This window comes from Artibeus jamaicensis, unplaced genomic scaffold (genome assembly GCF_021234435.1).
Source record: "Artibeus jamaicensis isolate MK-2021 breed Jamaican fruit bat unplaced genomic scaffold, CSHL_Jam_final contig_387, whole genome shotgun sequence".
Lineage (NCBI taxonomy): Eukaryota > Metazoa > Chordata > Mammalia > Chiroptera > Phyllostomidae > Artibeus > Artibeus jamaicensis.
In genome coordinates this window covers 24,688,695-24,713,018 of record NW_026521812.1, presented here as the reverse complement: position 1 = coordinate 24,713,018, position 24,324 = coordinate 24,688,695, and the positions used below count along the sequence as shown (strand labels likewise).

General features: G+C 37.9%; 1 protein-coding gene across 5 annotated transcripts in view; it reads right to left on the bottom strand.

Annotated features, from left to right (window-relative positions):
* ATG5 (autophagy related 5) overlaps positions 1-22,086 on the bottom strand; it is a 125,963-nt gene extending 103,877 nt beyond the window's left edge. For 2 of the 5 annotated variants that reach the window (XM_037158984.2, XM_037158987.2), the window contains exons 1-3: positions 21,805-22,086; positions 15,182-15,347; positions 7,011-7,138 (exon numbers count right to left, since the gene is read on the bottom strand). In XM_037158984.2, the coding sequence (XP_037014879.1) occupies positions 7,011-7,138; positions 15,182-15,289 (236 nt within the window). In that variant the 5' untranslated portion in view covers positions 15,290-15,347; positions 21,805-22,086. Of the gene's footprint in view, positions 1-7,010; positions 7,139-15,181; positions 15,348-15,915; positions 15,987-21,583; positions 21,609-21,804 lie in introns of those variants that run through there. The other 3 variants (XM_037158985.2, XM_053664794.1, XM_037158986.2) reach the window with 3 other exon arrangements.
* Between the last annotated feature and the right edge of the window lie 2,238 nt (positions 22,087-24,324).

Sequence of the window (24,324 nt, the reverse complement as noted above, 5' to 3'; positions counted from 1 at the left end):
AATTTCAATGGACAAACCTTATTTTTAAATCACCCTTTTAAAGAATCTAAAGTACCTTAAATCAGTAAATCAGAATTAAACTATAGTCCCCACAAAGGCAGAGAGAGGACTGCTTGGTGTTGTGTACAGTCAGTCTCATCGTTTCCCATCATCAGTGAATTACACTCCTAGACTCGAGAGCCAAAAAATTTGAAAATACATCTTACTTCCCTCAAAATGAGTGACCCAACACGTTCTCTCACCAAGATTCAAATGTTGGTGATACTATTTGTTTGCTTATGTCTACATAATACAGTTGTGGAAAAGTCATCAATCATTAGAGATTATACATTTATTTAGAATGTATTTAGGATGAATGCCCTGCTAGTAAAATAAAACAGTAGGTAGCTTTAGTCACGTGAGTTGTATTTCTTAATAATAAACTTCTTAAACTTCTATTTGAAAGTCGGCATCTACTGCAAATCTTTCATAAATAGAAATGAATACTGAAGGAAATTTTGGACTACCTAAATATTAATAGGATGTTTCCCTTGAGGATATTCTGATGCCAGAAAAAACTGGCCTCAATCAAAATGTAAAATAAAAATAATTTAAAAACAAAAATATTGCACTAGAGACAAATTATAGATTCTATCCAATTGTGAGATTCTTCTCTCTGAACTCGTAAAATAGTATAAACTCTACATAATGCTTTGTACCTTTACAAAAGAGGCCTTGCTTAGTCTTCATTTTTTTTTAAAGACTGTTCCTTTTAGGTGTCCACGACTAAGTTAAGAATGAGTGTGGCTATACTTAAGCTAACATACTGCTTTCCGAATTCTACACAGTCCCGCACATATAATTATAGAATCCCTTTAGCAAACTAAGCGGTGGACCCATTGGAGGGATTCACCAGTGATCCCATAAAATGGCTAGCAGTCCGCTGTTGTGCACTCTCTGCCGTTCACAAGGAAACTGCATGCACATTCTAAAAGTTAAATAAAATTTGACCTTAAAGTAATTGATAATGTCATATAAAATCAAATAAAGTTTTCAGAATAAATAATATTTGGGTCAGAATAACAAGTTAATGTAAGAAGATTCATAATCATTATTTTTACCTTCAACATTAAAAAATGACTAGTAATTTGCACATGGATCCACTGGACCCTTTTACAAATCTAAGATATATTATGGGATCTAGGTGATCTCATTTTTTCCCTCTATCTCGAAACATTTTGCCATTTCATCATTCTTGGAATTATTTCATCATTACTTAGCAATTATTCCCAGCTGTGCTAAAGAAGACTAGCACAGTAAGAATCTGGAACAATAACGGCATGCCTAGAAGGATAATATACAATAATGCACCCCTTTTCCATTTTCTTACTGTGTCACCTAAAATATCACATCATAAAAATTTTTTCAAAGGATGCAGACTCGATCTTTGCAGTCTGCTTTTAGCTATCATTAACACAGCGGAAAATTCAAAATGTTGCATTTTCTACCTAGAATGGGAGAGAGAAGAAAATTGCAAGGAAGATGTTACACAATGATTAGATAAATCAAGATTCATGCAGAGATAGCGTACTTTAGACTTGAATGACAATGGTAAAACCGATCATTTCAGTGAGATCTCAAGGCTATGAGTCTTTAGATATACTAGATAAATTTTATGGAACTCAGGAACTAATGAAGAAATAATATATTTCTAAAGACATATGGCATTTTTACTCACTTGGTCATTCAACAGAAAGGTCTACTTGAACGTACAACAACTAGTGAGCAATTAGCTGTATTCAGAGGATGTTACCCATTTCAGGTATATATAATCAAAAGCAGGAAAATAAGAAATGAAAATATAAATCTGTTATATTTGAGTGCTTATTAAAATTTCTAATAAAGCTGTTATACACTATTCCTTATTCTCACTGCTCTTAGTTATTTAAAATAATGATTTAAATAGATACTAAGGATTAGGGTGGAAATTTAAATATTACAGTTTCTAAAACTTATTTAAATACACATAAACTATTATTAATAAAGCATTCTAAAAACATAAAAACTTAGGAGTAATATAATTATTTACTTATTTCTATTGTCAAATTACATGGCTCACGTGTGGCTCAATGGGGATGTTTATGTCAGAACGATTTTGATGGGAGGACATTAACTCCAGAGAAAAATACTATCTTAATTAACTGGTTCTAAGATCGCCTGTTTCTAAAGAAACTATTAATATGCAAGAACATCTCTAAGATAAAACTGGCAAAAATTAAAGGTACTGAATTTCTCTTATACTATAAAATCTGATTTATACCAAAGATTTCAAAATTCCTAATTTGCACATCTCCTCTTAACAGATATTGTATAGAGTTTTTTTCATGAGGGTCCTAACCCACAACATAGAAACCACATAAGCCATAACTAAAAGTAAATCATAATGTAGCCATTTTGCTGTTAGGTTGTTACTCCTGCCAACATAAGCTCAGTTTAATAGCAAAGGAAGTGGTAAGGACCTGAACCTGGCATACATCCCAGAAGAGGATCCAACTAGCTAAGGGTTTGATCTATTGCCCTAAAAAATTGATTGCACCAGAATATTCAGTGTTATGTCTATTTTCACATTTTATTCACTTTCTTTCTCTTCCTTAAATTGCTGTAGTCTTTTCCAAATTCATTCTCAAAATGAATATTTTCATTTTTCTTTGCACAGTGCTGTTTCCCTTTACCCTTTCATTGGTGCTAGAATACAGGGTCCAGCAGAAGGAAGGCTTGCTTGATTGTGGTTGGCAGAGTATGTGAATGTCTCACACAAGATGGACAGCAATTTGAACATTTCACCTAAAATACCATATGGCAGGCTCAAGTGTGATATTGTTATGTTACCGAATTACATGTTTATGATTTTGTAATAAAAGGGGCATTATTTGTGCCAGACCCTGCACACATATACAGCTGGCACACAGCACAGTAACAGAGGATATGGTCTGAGGTCGGCCAAGGGTGGCCATTCTAAACACCTGCAATTAGAGAGCAAACCAATGTGCTAAGGTCAGCACTGAAAAGAATCCTCCCCACATACTAGAAGACTATTGTCCCATTACATTTCACTGAAATGCATCCTACCCATAAGTTTGCCACAGGTTTAAATGAAATGTAAACCAAAATAAGTTAATAATTGTAATTAGTTTTTCCTTGCCCCAACTATGGTACAAACAACAGTAGACTAGCACTATTTTACACCTTTCTCTTTTAAAAAATTTTTAATTTATTTTTAGGGGGGGCAGGGAGGGAGAGAGGGAGAGAAACATTGATATGAGAGAGTAACTTGGTCAGCTGCTTCTTGCACGCCCCCAACTGGGGACCAGGTCCAAAACCCAGGCATGTGCGCTGACTGGGAGTCAAACTAGAGACCTTTCAGTTTATGGGACACTGCCCAACCCACTGAACCACACTGGACAGGGCAGTTTTACATCTTTCCAAGCCTATTTTGTACATTTTATGTACAAAAAAGTACAAAAATAAACAATAACCAAGGGACTACTACATGTAAAAAACGCTAAGTAAACCACATTTCAAAAATCTGGTTTACAGAATACTTTTTAAAATTCTACAAATTTATAACCTTAGAAAAACAAAGGCTGCACAGTATTTACGATGGAAGATGTTAAAGTTATTGTATTAAAATTTACTTTTGAAATCACATAGTACAGTATTAATTCTGCACCATTCTGTTATGTCTGTTTAAAATAAACATAAGTATTTGGTTCTTTTTTTAAAAATTCAAAAAGTAGTTTGAACTTCTTTCAACAAGTCCTGAAAATAAGTCAATTTACACAAATAATATCCTACTAGAGATACTTGTTTTATAGTTGACAAAAGAAGCTTTTCTAAGTTTTGTACCTGCAGGCTTAAGATCTAAACCAATTATTAGGGTATACTACCAAAGTATTCTTTAGAAGAACCAAGAACTGTTCTCTTAAAACAAGTCTAATATAAAAGTTAACAAAACTTTGAACACATGAATTACGGTAACAAGAAACTTTACTCTTTAAAATGCAATGTTAGAGCACCCTCTGCTGACTAATCAACTCAAATCACTCTAAAAATAAAAAAAGATCCTTACATTTGACTTAGTTCCGTACTTTCCCCAGGTAATTTTAAAAAGTTAAATAGACAAAAGACTGTTAGAGATAAAGCACCAGTCAGATAAAATCTCCTTGGAATCTCTCTACAAATCAACAATATATTACGTATTTGTTACAAGTATGACACTGCTCTTAAACATTTTTCTGTTCTAATACAGAAAATTAACATAAGAAAATATAGAATTGGAGAAAAACAACAACTCACAAATGGAATATCAGCAGGTATAGTGGAAAGAGCTCTGTACTAAGACTCTCAAAATCTGCTCCTACTTATATATTTGAACAAGTTTTTTTATTTATTTTAGCCTCGGTTTCCTCAGTAAAAGAGACTAATTCACTCCCTAAGCAAACACTGACGTAGCATCTCTTACTGCTACTGCTCAAGGCACAAAACCCCAGCTTAAGCATCTCATGTAGATATTTAAACAATTATAACAATAAATACAAAAAAGAAAAGGAGTTAAAGAGGGAGAAGGAATATCAGTACATGTTCTTCCTTCCTTTTTTTTTTTTAAATGAATTGTCTAAACTGGTGTTTGATTTCCTTTCTCACTGGAATTTATTTGAAACTCCAAAGAATCAAGCATAAGATGCTCTCACCCTACTCAAATAAATGCTCCTTAACTCATTTATATACTTGTATGGTCTCAAAAGCCCAAGTCCTACAAAGCTTCAATAGTAACTGCTATACAGTTATCCTATCCTATGAGGCCTACTACTTAATTAAACACCAGGTAGATAGTATATTTCCAGGAAGATACTTCTTTTTAACACAGTAGAAAATTACTATTGTTGGGAGCAAAGAGAGGAAAGATCAAGACAGCCCGGATGTCCTGGATTACATTCATGCCTCTGAAGTTATTCATTCCTTAAATATAGGGAGTACCTAACAACACTGAAGGAAAGTTGGGTCCAAAGCCATTATATACAATGAGCTTATTAATAAGCCATAACTATACAAGTGATATCATGCATAAAAAGTTAACACCCGCAAAATAAAGATCTCAACACAATTACTTTCATACAAACTCTCTAAAAAGGAAAATAATTTCACTCTTTAATAAAAGACATTCAAAGGGATAAACACTGACAAAGCAGGAACGTGATATATGTAAGTCAAAAATATTACTCTGTAGAAACAGGGGTCACAGGTACAACTCATATCAAATACAAAAAACAGTCTCCACACAGGACAGATCAGAAGAGCAGCTGGATAACTTAGCAATCATTTACTATAAAAGCTAACTTGAGGTTTCCCGTCTTTTCTAGATTTTCTCAATTGGGGGTGGCTTTGCACCCCACATAAAACACTATCACTACCAGAAGGAATGTTTACTACCACTAGTGGGTGGAGCCCAGGGCTGCTGCTGAAAACCCTACAATACACAGGGTAACCCTCCCATAACAGAAATATCCATGTCAAAAGGTCAATAGGGCCTTTGTTAAGAAACCCTGCTTTCCAGTAACAAAGCCTGGTGTCGGTCACATGGATTCTTACAATAATCTATAACTAACACACGCAAATCAATAATTATAATATCCAACTATAATACAGTTAGATCCGTCAAGAATACAGCTATATCCTATGGCTACTCACCAGCAGTCTCTGCCCTCCCTCCTTTCCCACTGCCCTTCTGATCCTTACTCCTCTTACACTTCTTTTGATCCACCTTCCCATTCCCAAACCTCCAATTCTTCTGAGAAATTGACACGGAAAACACTTAATTATCTTGCCTAGGGCTAGTCTTGAGTCTAATATATGATCATGAAGCTCAATAAATCAATTGCTTTGACTTAAATATTAAAAAGAACCTTGCCATCCCTTTCTAGACCCACCTCAGAAGGGTACAGAGCAATGTCCCATACATAACTCAGTACAAAACCTCACCCTGTATATTTCTGAACTATTAGGAAAAATCTGCTCACTCCTCAGCACAAGATGAGTTCCCACAGTCCCCTCCTTGTTTCTAAGTAATCCTTGGATTCAGCTGCACTGATTAAATACCTGCTAGCTTCCTCTCATTTAAGCCTCTTTTAAAATTCATTGTGATACTCCCAGATTCAGAGAACAAGTCCATTTTTAACCTATTTCTACTCTTCATGTTTCATTTAAATTTTGATTCAGTCCGTATCTATATGGCAGCATTTCAACACACAGCAGCATATCCTGAACCTGTTTTCACTGTCTTCTCTCTGTAATTTCTCCAGTTTCATTAAATACTTTTGGAAGCATAATGAACAAAACTTCCAATAATAGAGGAAGTACAAAAGAGATCATCTGTACATGGATAAACCCAGATTTAGGATTTATTTTCAATACATTTCTTAAAAAGAATGTAATATCAAAACTATTTTTACATGAAAAGGAAATCGATGTACTTAAATACTAAACCAAGGCTAGACAGAACGTGCGTGTGGCACAGAGGTCACCTCAGTATGGCCATCAGTTTGCAAGATGCCACTGATGGTAATCACGTGTCCACAAAGGCCTGCGGAGATTCTGGAGGCAGAAACAAAACTGAACAGTGTCACAGAGTGCTTGTTCCTAAAGCGGTTTTAAATACACTTTCCAAATCCCCCAATACACTAATATAGTATTATGCTATACAAAAACACATACAAAATATACATATCTGTTCAGTCTCCCGCGCATCCAAATAGAAGGCAGAAACACTTTCAATATAAAAATCTAACAATAGTTCAAAATTTATTGGAAAAAAATAAATAAAAAAAAGAAATAAAAAACTAGTTTAAAATTTACTATATTATATGAGCAAGACCAGTGATTTCTTTACAGAACTTTAAAAAAATTGCAGGGCACTATACCTTCTCAAGGTTAGCATGTACTCAATGCTTAATAATGCAGAAGAATTCACTCACCATTTCAGTGGTGTGCCTTCATATTCAAACCATATCTCACTAATGTCTTCTTGTCTCATAACCTTCTGAAAGTGCTTTTTCACTTTGTCAGTTACCAACGTCAAATAACTTACTCTTGGCAAAAGCAACTGAAATGAAAATTTGCAAAACCATATTTATTTACTATGTAAAAATATATATACTAAATAGGTTTTTGAATTTTAAGGAAAAACAACCATGTTCTTTGCATTATTTTGAATATTCCATATAAAGTCAACTGCTTTTTATAACAAATCAAAGGCTAAAGGTTTAAGATGTTTTAAAACTTCTTATGAGATCATTACTTTAAGTCCAGCTTATAGCATACTTGCCTAGAATAAACAACACAAATCTAAGTACATGCTTTCCATAATAATTTTCTTCAAGTAAAGAACAATGTAACCTGATGTCATACTATTTAGGACTTATTATTTCTACTAAATGCAACTTAAAAATATGAGTCACCTGAGTTAATAAAACTGTTCTGAGAAGATAATCAATTCAGTCCTGATATACAGCCTGATTGATTGATCAGGACTTCTCAACTGGTCTTTTGTGTTTTGATAATCTACTATGTATTAAATTAGTTGCAACAAAGAATACCAAGATATAATCTGTCCTCCCCCACATGAGGCTAATATAGAGGTAAAAAGAAGAGTATTTTTGTAAGTACTTACAAAAATACTCATGGCAGCACAAGGTCTTTAAAAGTCAAATAGAAAATTTCATATGATGACCAACGGGGGCCCGCTATGGTACCAGGAATAAAAGAATGGCATGTCAAGAAACAGCATTTGAGGAATATTCTGGCAGTTGTACATAAAAGAACGAAAGAAGATTCCAGACAGGAAATCTGTTAAGGAAATATTACATGAAGAGATGGAACAGGAATGGAGAAGTGGGGAAGGTCTGGAAATCAGAACAGATTTTGCTGATTATTAATAAAGAAATCAAAGAGATGTTTAAAATTACTTTCGAGCTACACATGTAAATCTTTGAAGTACAGTAAAGAAAGTGCTCAAGGCATAATGCTGGTAGCCTGGCGACCCTGCCACTGTCAGCTAACTCAACCTTGTCCTATGAAGGTCGGGCCTTGGAATTTGGGAAGAAAAGTTCGGGAGGGAAAGCTGGGCTGGGTAAAGCCTCAACTGGGTTACTGTGAAGACTGTCACTGGTTTCCCCCAAGGAAAGGTACTTAGAAAGAAAATGTAAGAGAGCATTTTGGAAAATTCCTTAGGAGATAAAAGTAGAAACCTGGTGAGAATTCATGTCTTTTCCTCCTTTGCAGCAGTCACTCTAGCCATTTCTAAGCTTCTGTTTTCTTTTGCTGGTAAAATTGTTTCGTCACTCTTCTTCAGCTGCTTTTGTGAGTCTAACTCTGCCTCATTTGTCATGCTGCCTACACAAGTGATGTCTTTGATCAATAAATCAAGAACCACTGGCTTGGGGAATACATACAAAGAGAAATCGCCCTGGCTGGTGTAGCTCAGTGGACTGAGCCCAGGCTGTGAACCAGTCGCCACTTCGATTCCCAGTCAGGGCACATGCCTGGGCTGCGGGCCAGGCCCCAGTGGGGGTCACGTGAGAGGCAACCACACATTGATGTTTCTCTCTTTCTCCCTCCCTCTCCACCACCCCCACCCCGTCTAAAAATAAATAAATAAAATCTTTTTTAAAAAAGGGAAATACCCTGGTTAAAAGAAGTGTTATTTAGTCACTGAAGCTCAAGACAACAGGCCTCAAGTAAGTAAGAGAACAGGACAGTGATCCCAGAGGCTGCAGAGAACGAGGGTGTGGGAGGCAGGCTCGGGTACAGAACAGACGGAACTAATATGACAAACAAGCTGGTGGACAGTGCTGTGGATTCAACCAAACAGAAGGTCCCTTTTACAAACAACCAGAATGTGATTAGAAAGAAAAGAAAAAGAAAACTAACACTAGTGTAAGAAAAAGCACTAGTGTTTTACAGGAAGTATTATCACCTCTGTTTTATATCAGCTTAACTTTCCGACATCACATTCTATTACATAAATGGCAAAGAAAAGATTCATTAGAGTCAGAAAACAACAGCATCAAATACTGATGTAACATGGACAGTCTCTAAGAAATTAAAGCAGCATGGTAAATTGGCCATTTAAAAAAATAATTACATACAATCTACCAGTTGAGCAAGTTCTGTAAGTCTAGAACTTTAACTTAAAGTATCTGTTGGGCACTTAATAAAAAAACAATAATAATCTGCAGAGAATGATGTTAGCCTATGGAGGTCATAAGAAGGAAGCTACACGAGAACTAGTGAGTATGGACATCAGCTCCTCATTTCAGCGAGCACTGTACTACATCCCTAAGGTTTCATCAAAGCTGCTGAAGAATTCACAAATGATTTTCATGAAACAAAGACTTCTTTACAATAAGGAAATGAGGAACATTAGAATGAATGCTCCATTAAGACAGAAATATTTGTGTTTTGTTCACTGCTACATTCCCAAAGCACCCAGTAAGTATTTGCTGAATGAATCAGAGATGCCAAAGGAAGTGCAACGAAAGGCCAAAAATGACAGTTAAAAAAGACTGCCCCTCTTTACTTTCTGTAGTTGAAACCTTCTGTTTCAAACTGGCTATGGGAGTAGTCTGTAACTGATACAAATACCTATGGCAGCTCTAAGAAATAACTCTAAGATTTAAGAATGACTATATTAGATACAATTTATCCAGTAAATTTTAAATAAAGTATCTAATAAATATTTAAACAGGTAAAAATGAAAAGAAAACAGCCAAAAGACATCACCGTGCCTTATACATCCAGATTGTACCACTCATTTTTCTTAGCAGTATCTCATTGGTTTACTTTCTGTTGTTTTTAATCCTGCTATACCTAGCATAAAATTACCATCTTAACCATTTTAAGTGTACAGTTCAGTGGCATCAAATACATTTAAACTGTCGTCAACTGTCACCACCATCCATTCCCAGAACTTTTCATCATCTCAAACTCAAATTTTGTACATATAAACAATAATTCCCCCATTTTTATCTTCCCTCAGCACTTGGTAATCACTTTTCTACTTTTCGTCTTTTGACTATGACTATTCTAGGTACCTCATATAATTGGATCATAAAAATATCTGTCCTTTTGTGCCTGGCTTATTTCATTTCTGTTCAAGTCTTCAATGTTCTTTAAGTTCCTTTAGTATAAAAAGGATTAACCCCCTCTGGGGATATGCCAACTATACAGACTCTAGAGTTCCTCACTCCTCCTTTAGCACTTGTCAAATACTCAGTGACTATGGCACAAACTGATTCATTTTCTTCTATATAGCTTGTAAAGAGAATACATGTCTTATCTAGTTGTATAAGTTACTTATGTTTATAAAAAAGGTGCCTGTAATATTTGTTCATGCTAAATATTACTTTTAACAATTTTCATTATAAAATCAGGGATTTACTTATTTAGAACAAAAGTAGAATAGAAATATACTAGAATTCTGTTCCATTTCAACGTGTGAGGCATCATGCCAAGCAATAAGGATAGAGCACTGCATGAAAGAGGAAGTTCTTCCTCTCCTGGAGCTTACAGGCTAATAAGGAAGGTAGAGAGTAAAACTAAATTTAAAATGTGATAAATTCAAGGAGGAAGTAAAGAATGTTCAAGAACAAGTAGCAAAGGAACATAACCTAATCTAGGACCTCAGGAAAGGCCTTGATAGGAAGTCTATTTTGAAGCAACAGTCGAAAAGGCAAACACGAGTAAACCATGCATGGGTAGCCTGGGTGTCTGGGCATAAGCAGGGGTGGAAGAGACCACTGCTCGCTCACTCCAGACAGAGAAAACTGCAAAAAGGCATGCACTGAATACAAAGAGGCAGGCCGGCACACGTGAGGAACTATAAGAAGTTGAATATGACAGGAATGCAGAGGGTTGGGACAGAAGAGTGCTAAAGAAGCAAAAGACCAAATTATGAAGAACCTTGTAAGCTACATTAAGAACCCTAAAGATGATGAAAAGCCATTAAAGGTTTTAAGCAGGCAGATAACAAGATCAGATAGGTGTTCTGAAAAGATTATACCAACTGCAGACTAGACGACGAAAAGAGGGCAGACAGAAAGCAAGAAAATCAGTCAGCACTTAAGCCATCCATCAATTTTTACATGGTGGTTTGAGGTAGGATGGTAGCAGTGGGAGGGAGTGAAAGGAATTGGGTAACTCTGAGAGATATTTCAGATCAAAAATCAGATGGACTAAGTCATTGATCAAATGACAGGGATATGGGAAAAGGAAGATTCAAAGGATGAGCTGCACATTAATTATCAGTAGGAGTAGTTAATTAGCCAGATGATAGGCCTACCTGCCCAAACATGAAGGAAATACGGCAGATGAACAGGCTGTCTGGGGGTAAAGATGATGGGCCCAGTTTCAAACACTCTCACACTGAATTCCTTCAAGAGGAATATTCACCAGACATATAGATCTAGAGCTCAGAAGTACAAATCCTGGGAGTTGTCAAACAAAAACACTCAAGGCATAAAAGCGAGTAAGAGGTCTAGAAGGAAAAAGTGAAACAAAAAATAATATAGGCAAAGCGCTGAGGAATGCCAACAACGAGGAACATGCAAAGGAGGGAAACATTGCAAAGACGATCCCCCCCCCCCCCCCCCCCACACACGACCCAGAAACGTAGAAGCAAAACCAGAATATTACACACTGGAGCAAAAAAGAACAGAACCACAAAATGGGAGAAAACTGTCAATAATTCATTCAAGCATATGAAAATTCAAAAACAGACTCTAGATTTTGCAAAAGAGATGTCATTAGTGACTTTGGCAAGAACATTCTGTTGTAGTAGTAGTCAAAATGTAATCCCAGTGCAGTTCATGGTGGGAGGTGAGGAGACAATGAACACAGACCACCTTTTCAACGTGTGGCTGTGAAGGGAAAGCAAGAGGCTGAAAGAGAATGGTCAACAGAGGGCTGTTTGGGAATCGGAAGGATTTAAGATATAAATGCTGGAAAGAAGCCAATAGATAGAAATTGAAAGTAAAATGAACAGAGATGGCAGCAGTGGAGACTACTAGAACCACCAGCTTCCTGAAAAGGCAAGAGTTGGGATCCAGAAAACAGATGGAAGACAGGCCGTGCCTAGGAAGGAGGGCACTTTGGCCATTAAAATAGGACAGAAGAAGTAAACATATGTGAGTGCAAACAGGATTTGCAGAGTTGCTGGCAGAAAATTAAGGGAGGTCCTATCACAGGCTATTTTCTTTGTGAAGAAGGAAGTGAGGTCACCTGTTAAGGGTGAAAGGTGGTATCGGGGCTCAGAGAACAGTTATAAAGGAGAACAGAGACGCCTGACTAAGGAAACATGAAAGGACTGCTGGGTAATGTTCGGGGTCCACTCAGATTGATGGTCACGTGTCTGACTGTGCGATTTCCTCTGTTAACAAGTCACAAAATATGAATCTAAGTTAGTAAGCATGTTTTTACATTAGATAATCCAAATGAAAAGGGACAGTTGAAATGAATACAACAGAAACAACAAAAACTGAAAAGCTGTCTAGTTTGTAACAAATTTTCTTCCTAATATTCCCTGCCAAACAGTGTATAATTCTTAATGATAGGACAGGGGTGTCAAACTCATTTTCACCGGGGGCCACATCAGCCTTGCAGCTGCCTTCAAAGGGCCAAATGTGATTTTAGGACTGTAGAAAGGTAACTACTCAACAGTTAAGCCAGGGCTTGGTGCTGCTGCTGGGTAAAAGCAAGGTGCCAGGCCAGGAAAAAAAAAAAGGTGGAGGGCTGGATTCGGTCTGTGGGCCCTGTGTGAGAGGATGTAGGCTGAAAGATTTATGCCGAGACAACAAATCAAAATGCAGAAATAAGCAGAAAATTAACATTAATATGCTCTTCCAGCCCTGACCAGGTGACTCAGTTGATTGGAGCATCATCACGTATACCAAAAGGCTGTGCCTTTGGGCACATGCCTAGGTTGAGGTTTCAATCCCTACTCAGGGTGTGTAGAGGAGGCAACCAACTGATGTTCTCTCTCACAGTGATGTATGTTTCTCTTTCCCTCCCTCCCTCCTTCCCTCCCTCCCTCCCTTCTCTCGAGATCTCTCTTTCTTTCTCCTTCCTTCTTTCCTCCCTTCCTTCCTTCCTTCCTTCCTTCCTTCCTTCCTTCCTTCCTTCCTTCCTTCCTTCCTTCCTTCTTTCCCTCCCTCCCTCCCTCCCTTCCTCCTCCTCTCTCTCCCCTCCACCTCCTCTCTAAAATCAATAAACATATACTCACACAGGATTAAAAAAATGCCTTTCCAATGAAAACAAAATCCCAGAAGACTCTTTGAATGATAATTACTTAACCTAGAAGTTTTGTATGAGTGGACATTTTAAAATCTAGTTTCTAAGAAATAAACTATAAGCATTATAAAAGTAAAGTACACTCCCACTCACTTGTCCTTACTGCACCTGAACACGAACAGACTTTACGCATCATGGTGACAAGGCTGAGCTTTGAGAACATCTGGAGAAGAGGTGCAGTGGCTCTCAGGCCATGATATTTTCACCTCATTTCATCCAGAATCTTTAAAACATTATTATTATGAACCAAGCAATTAATATACTTTCAAGCTTAATTTACAACCAAGACATATGTGAACTAAAACCATGTGGGCACTAAAATGCTCACCTATACCTCTAAGACTACTGTTTTTGTACATTTTCTTCCTATATGTATTAACTTACACTTAAGTGTACTATATGTGCACTGAGCAAAATGTGGAGTATGCTACATATTAAACCCTAGTTTTATTTAATATTTATTAAATGCCTGTAACCCCATGTTCTTCAAAAACTTAATCATAATCACTATTAGTTTCTTTGAAAAATTAGGAAGAATTCAAGAAAAAATTACCTATTAGATAAAATAATTCTCTTGCTCCTACCTTTTGCCAATCAGACATAGCTAGAAACAGCTAGAAAACAACTCATATTCTAGTTCTCACAATTCTTTTCATACTTACAGATTTATATATAAAAAAGAAAAAATACTGTATTTTTTACTTGAATTTTTTAACTGCAGCAAGTGTGTCAAACACACCATATTCTGATTCAAAAGTAAACAGACTTAAATGATATTATTTCTTGGTTTTTTCCACTTTGACCAATTAGACACAAACATTCCTTTGTTTAAATACTATCAGAAAGCTATGCAAGGTTAAGAGTTTTCATTAAAATAAAAATCCCTAGTATGGAAACAAAACATAAATGATGTCCTAACTCATATTAGAGGAGAGAAAAATATATCTAACAAATAAAACTCTTCTAAAATAAACCATGGCCACATTTTGTTTTTAACTACAGAAAGTTTTGCTAAAGGTGGGAAAGAAAACTGTGGAGATTCCCAGCAGTCTGACTCCCCCTGGCTCGGCAGGTTCCGCAGCACTGCTGCTCCCAGAGGCCAGGCAGAAAGCATGAGGTGAAACAAGAGACAGTCCGGCAGTACCAACAAGTTTCCCACTTTTCCAGATTATCCCGGGTAAATGATGTTATATGTACCTGAGACACCCCCTCCCCAAAAACTCCATGGACAACCAAGAATGTTTGCCTAGTAGGGGCTATTCAATAAACAGGCAAGAAACTATTACTTCTAACAGATGCTTAAGTTTAGATTGTATATGCACTCAGAAAAAGAAAAAAAAAGAAGCTAAATTGAGAATATATTTGATACTCTTTTTTTAGAACTGATAATACACTAACTCAAATCTGTATACAGTAATTTATGTTTTTAAATATTGTACTTTATATAATATATATTAGCTCACTAATATATGAAAACACACACACATGCTCACTGATATATCTATATCTAAATCTATATCTATACAGATATATGAATAGGTATATGATAAGAAAGTCAAGAAGGACCAAGAAGGTCTCAACATGCCAATAGTGCTTTTTCCCTCTAGATGGTAAGAATAGAGGTCATTTTGATTTCATTCTTTTTGATGATCTGTTTTCTAATTTTCCACAATAAGCACGTACTAATTGTATATAAAATGTAGGAGGGATAACAGTCTCCAGGTTCTTAGGGCTTTATTTACAAAAAGGAACAAACTTAGTAGATACCCCGCACGCTATCAACTATCGACGACACACTTACATAATATGGGTCTGCCTCCCGTTCAGTTATCTCATCCTGATACAGGGTGAAGCAAGTCGGAATTCGCCCAAACCACACATCTCGAAGCACGTCTTTGTCATCTGTCATTCTTCCAGTGGTTAAAGCAGTACATATAGGCTAAATTCTTTTTTCAACCAAAGCCAAACTGAAAATAAAATTAAGATCATTAATCAGATCCTCGCAAGGATGAATAAACCTGCTCCAAAACAAACAAAGATTATATTAAAAAATGAATGCCAAATCAGTACAAAAATTCTAAATGCAGAGCTATTATCTATTTGAAGGGTTCATAGATGTAACCAATTCAAAATTATGCACACTAATGAACCATGGCCAAAATGAAACTGGAGATGGATCATTCTCTCAAACCTCATCTAAAGTGAACTCTTCACTTATGCCCTATGGTCTCTTAAAGCCCAACTACAAAATAATCACCCCCACAATTATCCTTGCCCCATATATTAACCTCTGCTACTCCAAAGAGTTCAGACTCTCTTCCAGGAATATATACACATGCATCTTATTTTTGGGGGGGGAAAATACTTTGTGCAAACCTTTTTCCATTCTAAATTTCATCATGCCCATGATTTGATTCCACCACTATTTTCAATCTTATTTACTATACTTCTTTTGAAACCCTCTAGCAAAACTGGTCCCTTAAAGCCTTGCTCTCTGTCCTACCACCCTCAATGACTAGTATGTTTTTCTCTCACCTGTTCAAATCCTATTGACACTGCAAACCTAGCTCACAATCCTCCGACACAATGAATTAGTGAAAGTTCTCCTGTGAACACAGAATGTTCCCTTTAAACACAAGTATAGCAATAAATCCGCAAACTGAAATATTCTGGATATGGGAGGACATGGCTTTTGGTCTCTGTAATATCCAAGTGACTTCCAATACTAATATCCTACAACTAGTTAATACCAAGTATACTGTTTGAGTAAATGCTGAAATAAATATTGCAGGTTCCCAAATACTGAGATTCAATAGACTTCTACACACACACACATATTTGTGTGTATATAAATTTCCTATCTTTCATAGATGAGTTAATTTATGATTTATCACACTGTATCCTATAGAAACATTTTAAATAATCATATTAGTTTAACTAAATATCAACTATTAACATTGAATTATTCAAAGAGCTTTTCTTTTCCACTGACCAACACCATCAAGACTGCCATAAATTAGTTAACCAAAGAGAGAAAAACTCAAGTAAAGTTCTAAATTTGTATCACTATACTTAAATGCACCTTTGAGGTCAACTGGATCCAATGTCATCTACAGGTACATGAGCTGAAAGAGATGAAAAAATCCGCCCAACAAGAGCACTAGTAAGTCAAACCACGATAAGAACTCTGGTCACATGAACTAAGTCCAGTGCTCTTTCCAGCACACCAGTGTTTTAACTTCTTATATCCATAAACAAAACCAAACTCTTGAGAGGCACTATCACGTGGGGGTTCAAAATGTAGAATGTGAAGCTAGATCACCGGGACTCAAAACCTAGCTCTACCCCTTACTATGTGGCCTCAAGTATGGCACTTAACTTCTCTCAGCTTTCTCATCTGTACAGTGGGAATAATGGTACTTATCATAAAATATATAAAAATTAAATTAATATGTGTAAAGTACTTAGAGCAATGTCTATAATATAGTACTATAAAGCATATCTATCATAATTTACAAAAGTATGTCTCAAAAGATGTTTAAAATTCATAAAGATGTCCAGAACTAAGAATAATCAAAAGCATTATACAATGTAAGTAGGAATTATAAAAGTAAAGGAAAGCAACGGAAAGTTATGCATTGAACACTGCATAAATAATCAACATAAAGTCAATAAATATTTGATCATTTGATATGCCCAGCTCTGTGGCAGATGCTGAGGGCATACAAGTGATAATAATGGTGGTAACAGCAACGTTTTTAAAAGCTTAGGCATATATCTAAATCTACTAAACGTCCCATGCATGTTCATGTCCTCTCCATGGCTTTGCCCCAAAGCAGCCCTCTCCACCGTGCCCTTCCAACTGAGGCAGCCCACAGGACCCAGCACAAATACCCTCTCCTCCATGACTCGGCGGAACCTGTTTCCTCACTGCCCCTGTACTTTCCTCTACTACAGCACTTATAACCTTACAGTAAAGACTTTTTATTTCTGATTTCCAGTGTCGTATCATCTCCATCATACCATAATGGTTGTCAACAACTATTCCTTCCAACCCTAACAGGTCCATGGTTATAATGAAATGTTACTTTCAGAGACCTTTCATAAGGAAAGAGGGAGGGGAAAAAGTAAAATATTAATATATCCTACAGTGTTCAGGGAAAATTTTTAAAAGATATGGAAATGAAAGAATAGGCAGAATATGGAGAGGCAAAAAGAAAATAACATTACACTCGGGGAAAACTAACACTGACAAAGGCAGGAAAAGAGCAGAAGCGGTACGTGTGTGAACTCTTCAGGAAACTCTGGGTTGAGAGAAGTAGATCATGAAAAAGCTGACCTTGTGAAAGTCTTCATATCACATGGAGATCCTAGGCAAATCACGTTACTTCACTAAGCCTTAATTTCCTTACCTGTAGAATTCACCAAGCTATTCTGGGAAAAAAAATCAAAAAGTGTTTGATGTTGTATTGGACTCCTACTAAGTGCTGAGAAATAAGAGAAATATTCTTTTTTCTTCTTTTATTTTGGATTTTATTTATTTATTTTTAGAGACGGGAAGGGAGGAAGAAAGAGAGGGAGAGAAACATCAGTGTGTGGTTGCCTCTCATATACCTCCTACTGGGGACCCAGCCTGCAAGCCAGGCATGTGCCCCGACTGGAAATGAAACCGAAGATGACCCTCTGCTTCACAGGCCTGTGCTCAATCCACTGAGCCGCACCAGCCAGGGCGAGAAATAATTTTTTATATCAAATCTGTAAATGTAAACTGAGCCTAGATCATAAAACACACCAAATGGAATATTATGGGTTCTCAACTTCATCCAATAAGCCTAGGGAACTTATGAAATTTAAAAATGAAATAAAAACAACTGGTAGCCGTGCACAAAAGGACACCCCAAGTCATATATATAAGAGCCAGGAAGCGATTTCAGCAACTACGGCAAGTAATAATGAGTGCCTACCCTAAACTGATCATAGTGGAATGAGAGACAGAAATGAGGTCTGTCCAAGGAAGAATGACTAGAAGTTGGTGAAAACCAGCTGAAGGACAAAGAACAGGACAGGGAAGATTTCAATGCTGACAGGAGGCAACACAGCAAGGTAAGTAGTTAAGGGGTTTTTGCTTCTCACTAAGCAACCACCAACCTAATTACTTCCATAATAGCATGTTGTAAGTATGAATTGCATAAATGTTTTTCTTATCTGCTTCTTGCCTCTCCCCACACTGGAGTGAGAGTTCCTTGACAGCAGAAACTGGATACCTTTGTATCCACAATATTAGCATAATTAGTACATAGCAGGCTCTGGATTTTTTGTTGAACTGAAAAATATGCATATATATATATATATATATATATATATATATATATATATATCTCCAAATTAACTAGCTACTTAAAACACTTTTCCAACTAAATGCTTTTCCAAATCAGTAAAATCACACTTTAAATTCATCCTATTTCATAATTTTAGAAAAATACTCTCCCGCCTCACACAAACACCACACTGTCACCATTTCACATCCATGAAGGCAATGTTCTGGAAGCACAGAAATCCCAACCCATGATTCAGTCTACTAGAATAAGGTTCTTGAGGAGCTACTTCTTGATTGCTGTATTCTCTACATCTAATTCAGGGCATGGAACAGAGCAGATGCCCAATCAACAAGGAATTGCATAAAGAATATGACAAAAATATGATGTACAATTAACAGTCCCTTTCATACGACAAACCAATGAAGACTAACCAATTATTCCCTGAAGCTGTTTTGCTGACAAAATCCCCAAATGCCTAGAAATTACTTAAAATATCAAATGCCTACTAATAGTAAACCAGTAGATATCTAAAAAATAATAATTTATGCTGGCTGATCTCCCTTTAAATTCATGAATACTAACCTCAAAAGTGGACCCTTGCCCTGACCAGTGTGGCTCTCAGTTGGTTTAGCATTGTCCTGCAACACGAAAGGTCACCTGCAGTTTGATTCCTGGTCAGGGCACATTCGTGGGTTGTGGCCCAGTCCCCAGTTGGGGTGCCATGCAAGAGGCAACCAATCAATGTTCCTCTTTTTCTCCCCCTCTTCCCTTCTTCCTAGAAATAAATAAGTAAAACTTTTTTTTTTAAAGTGGGCCCTGAGTATTGCCAGGATTCCTACATTTTTCCCTACTCCATTTATTCTCCCATTGTCCTAGATGACCATTTCGTAGATTCTCAAATTTTTCACATCTCCTTCCTCACTCTCTCTCTCAGCTAACACCTGGGCCTCTATTTTCTTTTATCTTATAACTACAGATCAGTGGTTCTCAACAGGGTTTTAATGAGCAGCTCCACTTTACCCTATACACAGTTCAAAAAAATTTCATCTACATCCAAATGTTGAAGGCCCCAGGGCTCAGCCTTTGATCCACATCTTCGGAACTTTCTCACGACTTTACATATTACTTATCCATTAACAATTTCCACATTTATTTTTTCAGTTCAGACTTCTCTTCTGAATTCCAGTGCCATAAATACTACTCCATGTTGACATTTCATTTAAAAATTTAGCATGTTGCAAAACCAAATGACTTCAGACCATCCTCCCTCCTCTCTTTGTTACTCTGCGGTCTTCTCCAAATCACTAAGTGATAACCCCCTCTTCACATCTGATGGCTCTAGGTTAGACACAAGTCAAAAAAATCTGCCATTTCTCACAACCTCCACTAGCACCTACCCAAGTCACTCGACCTTTATCCTGGATAAATGCAACAGCCTACTAATGGGTCTCATTTCTGCCCTTGCTGTAGACAGACAACCTAACAATCAGAAAGATCCTTTCAAATACAAGTCAGATCTATCTATTCTCAAAGTAAAAACAGGTTTTTACAGAGTCCTACAAGGCCATATATGACTTGGCCCCCTTCTGACCTGTTAGTCATACCTTAGTACTCATGGGCTTCAGAACTTATATGTTACAGTCATACCTCAGTACTCATGGGCTTCAGAACCCTTGAATTTTGATGAGAAAAAAATGTTCAGCACTCAGTGCTTGCTCAGGACTCACGAACCTGCCAGAACTTATATAAGTAATGCTGCTGCCCCATAAGAGAAAATGCCCCACAAGAAAAAATCCTTCATATTTTGGTACCCGTCAGGCTGGGCACTCATCCAGAGTTCCAGAACGAACTAAGGATGAGTACCAAGGTACTCTATCTACTTCTTTCCCTATTGCTCACTCAGTATCCTGACTGGTATACTGCTACCTCAGGGACTTTGTGGTTGCTTTAATGGCTCTTTCTGCTACATCCATATTGCACCCTTCTTTCCCACTTTTAGGTCTCTGCTCAAATAGCATCTATCCTAAGGCTACCACTGCAGTTTCCTGTGCAGTCCACTAGCATTCTCCTTCATTGATTTATTTTTTTCTCTCTAGCACTTCTCACCAACTAATATATATTTTAATTAATTTGTACACCATATCCCCCCACCCCCAAAGGGAACTTCACGATAGCAGAGATTTTTATTGTTTTGTTCATTGTTCTGTTTTGTTTATGTTTTGTTCAGTTCCTGGTACATAACAGGACTCGGTATTTGTTAACTTAAAGATAACCTACACTTCAAGTGTATACATTATTCTAAAAACTTATATTCATGTTATAAATACTACTCTGCTCATTTCCCCCAATTTTAACCAGCACAACTTTGAAAATCAAAGCACACGCTTAAATCTAGTGCAAAATTCTAAAATACCTCTCCCTTAACTACTACCCTCAGCCTAGCTTTACTTGCAAATTCAAAATTCAACCAATAACCCCCTCTATAGAAATCACAAATAATTCAGTTCAGAGCAATGTACCCCCAGTCCCAAAACTTGAGATTCTCCAAGTGACTTCTGAAAGGCCTCAAAGTTCAGTGCTAATTGATAGTCTCAGGATTCTGATTCTTGGTGAAGACCTGCGGTGCCTCCCCACTCTTCAGAAAAATTTAGAACCAATCCAGTTTCCCTAGATTCCTCAAGTTCAGGTATGATTTGAAAATAATCCAAAGTATAATTAAAGTACGTGAAAATAGCACTAAATGTTTTAAAAATGAGACTGAATACCGCTAAGATAAACTGAAAGAAAGCCCACCGAATTCAGAGAGAATGAACTGCCTGTAAAATAATTGTTCCACACAAAAAAATGCAGGCTCTGAACTAAACTCTAGAGCCTGGGCTTCCTACCTGAATACGGAACAGACGTATTTCCCAAGAGAGACCGCACAGGCTACACCCTCGGACCAGCATTTGAGATCCGGGGACAACGTCTGACCAGCCCCACCTCCTTCACCCGCCACGGCTGCCCCGGGGAGCGCTCCTCTAGCCCACACCTGCCTGGCACCTCCCCAACTCTCTTTCGTGCATTTCCTTACTTTGTTGGGGACACACACATACAAGTACCCTACCAGAAATACCGGCTCCTCCTACAGCCTCCCCCACTGATGAAGAGGATCAGGCGCCCGGCTGCAGACCGGCAGTGGCGCAGGGCTTGACACACTGTCCCGCAGAGACTGGGAAGCCCGGAGCCCCCCAGAGCCCGCGCAGCCGCAGACCACACCAGCGCGGTGCTGGGAGCCGAGCCCGGCTACACTTCCGCCCTCCGCTTTCCAACACACTCAAGCCGCAGCGCAGCAGCGGAGCCCTGGAAGCCCACCCCAAGACAAGTCACCATCGGCGCCCGGAGATGACGTCAGGGCACCTCACGTGATCTGCACTCTGCCCCAGGAGTTGGATCCAACCTCGCGAGCAGGCTTGAGCCGTGCTTGAGCATGCGCAGACGGAGTGGAGTCGTTTGAGTGTGGGAAATTTCCAACTTACACATTGTAAGAGGTTCTGGCGCCTTTCGCGTAGTCATCGGTGTTTGAGGAGGTTAATGTAACAGTTCTACAAAAGCAGAGAGTTTTGAAAATACTCAGACATTGCCTCGGTGGAGCTTGATTGCAGTATCTCTTTCCTGCCCTCGCAGAATAATTTTAATAAAACGTTGGTTTTCAAAGTGTATTTACATCCATTGAAACATCCTTTTTTCTCACTTTGCATACACCACTTATTCTTCATGACTCAGTTCAGGTGTTGGAACAATTTCCCTAATCCACCCAATTTGCGTTAGGTGCTGTTCAGTTTCCTTATTTTTTGAATCCCCCATGCCAGCATTCAATAAATGTTTAAGTAAACTAAGCCGAACACGAGCTTTCTTCCATGATTCCCATGACTTTCACCTTAGGAACCAAATTCTTCCTCAGAGCTTAGCATTTAAGTAGAAAGTAGTGGTTTCCTTTCCTACTTCATCAGTTTCAAAATTACCAGCAAAGAAAGGTGAATGTGATTGAGGTCACTGCTATTTGCAGGATGGGAGTCCAGCAGTCGCCCTGCAGTCAATGGCCTCTGACAGAACTGCACTCTGTCTGAACGCCAGTTTTGTGATCTGTGTGGCGGAGTCATTATTGCTTCCAACTGCCTGCGGACTCTGCACGCTATTCCCCGGACAAAATCACATTTGTGTTCTTCTATCCCTTTATTCTTATTCTAACGGCTGCTCTCAAACAATGCTAAAATGGAAACTCCTAAAAGGCAGGGTTGAATTTCTTTCTTTTTAAAAAATATATGCCATTACAGTTGTTTTATTCCCCCTCTTCATTCCCCTCCACCCTGCACACCCCTCCCCCACCATTCCCCCCTTTAGTTTATGACCACGTGTCTCAAGTTCTTTAGATTCTATATTTCCCACACTACTCTTGCCCTCCCCCCATCTATTTTCTACCTACCATCTATGCTACTTATTTTCTGTACCTTCTCCCCCTTCTCCTTCTCCCATTCCCCTGTTGCTAACCCTCCATATGATCTTCATTTCTGTGGTTCACTCCTGATATAGCTGTCCTCTTAATTTGCTTTTGTTTTAGGTGTGGTTGATAACTGTGAGTTTGCTGTTCTTTCACTGTTCATCTTTTTAATCTTTTTCTTAGGTAAGTCCCTTTAACATTTCATATAATAAGGGCTTGGTGATGATGAACTCCTTGAGTCTGGTCTTACCTGAGAAGCACTTTATCTGTCCTTCCATTCTAAATGAAAACTTTGCTGGATAGAGTAATCTTGGTTGTAGGTCTTTGGATTTCATGACTTGGAATACCTTTTCCAGACCCTTCTTGCCTATAAGGTCTCTTTTGAGAAATCCACTGACAGTCTGATGGGAACTCCTTTGTAGGTGACTATCCCCTTAGCTCTTGCTGCTTCTAGGATTCTCTTCTTCATTTGAATCTTGGCGAATGTAATGATGATGTGCCTTGGTGTGTTCCTTCTTGGGTCCAACTTCTTTGGGACTCTCTGAGCTTCCTGGATTTCCTGGAAGTCTATTTCCTTTGCCAGAATGGGGAAGTTCTCTTTTATTATTTGTTCGAATAAGTTTTCCACTCGTGGGTGTTCCTCTTCCCCTTCTGGTACCCCTATAATTCAAATTTTGGAACGTTTAAAGATGTCCTGGAGGTTCCTAAGCCTCTCCTCATTTTTTTGAATTCTTGTTTCTTCATTCTTTTCTGTTTGGTCATTTTTTCCTTCCTTCTGGTCCACTCCCTTGATTTTAGTCCCAGTTTCCTTTCCATTACTATTGGTTTCCTGTGCATTACCATTCATTCAATTAGTTTAGCCTTCATATGTTCCTCTAATTTGTGACTAAAATCAACCAGTTCTATGAGGATCCTGATCACCAATGTTTTGAACTGTGCATCTGAAAGTTTGGTTATTTCTTCATCACTTAGATTTATCAGCTCTGGGGCTCTGAGTTGTTCTTGAGCCATGTTTTGATCTGTTTGTGCCCATTAAGTTTGAGGAGCGGAGCCTTAGTTGTTTACCAGGGCGGGGCCACCCAGGTCGCTGATTTGTGATGGTGTATGTGGGGGCGCGGTCAGAGAGGGAGCAATGGCAGTCCTCTC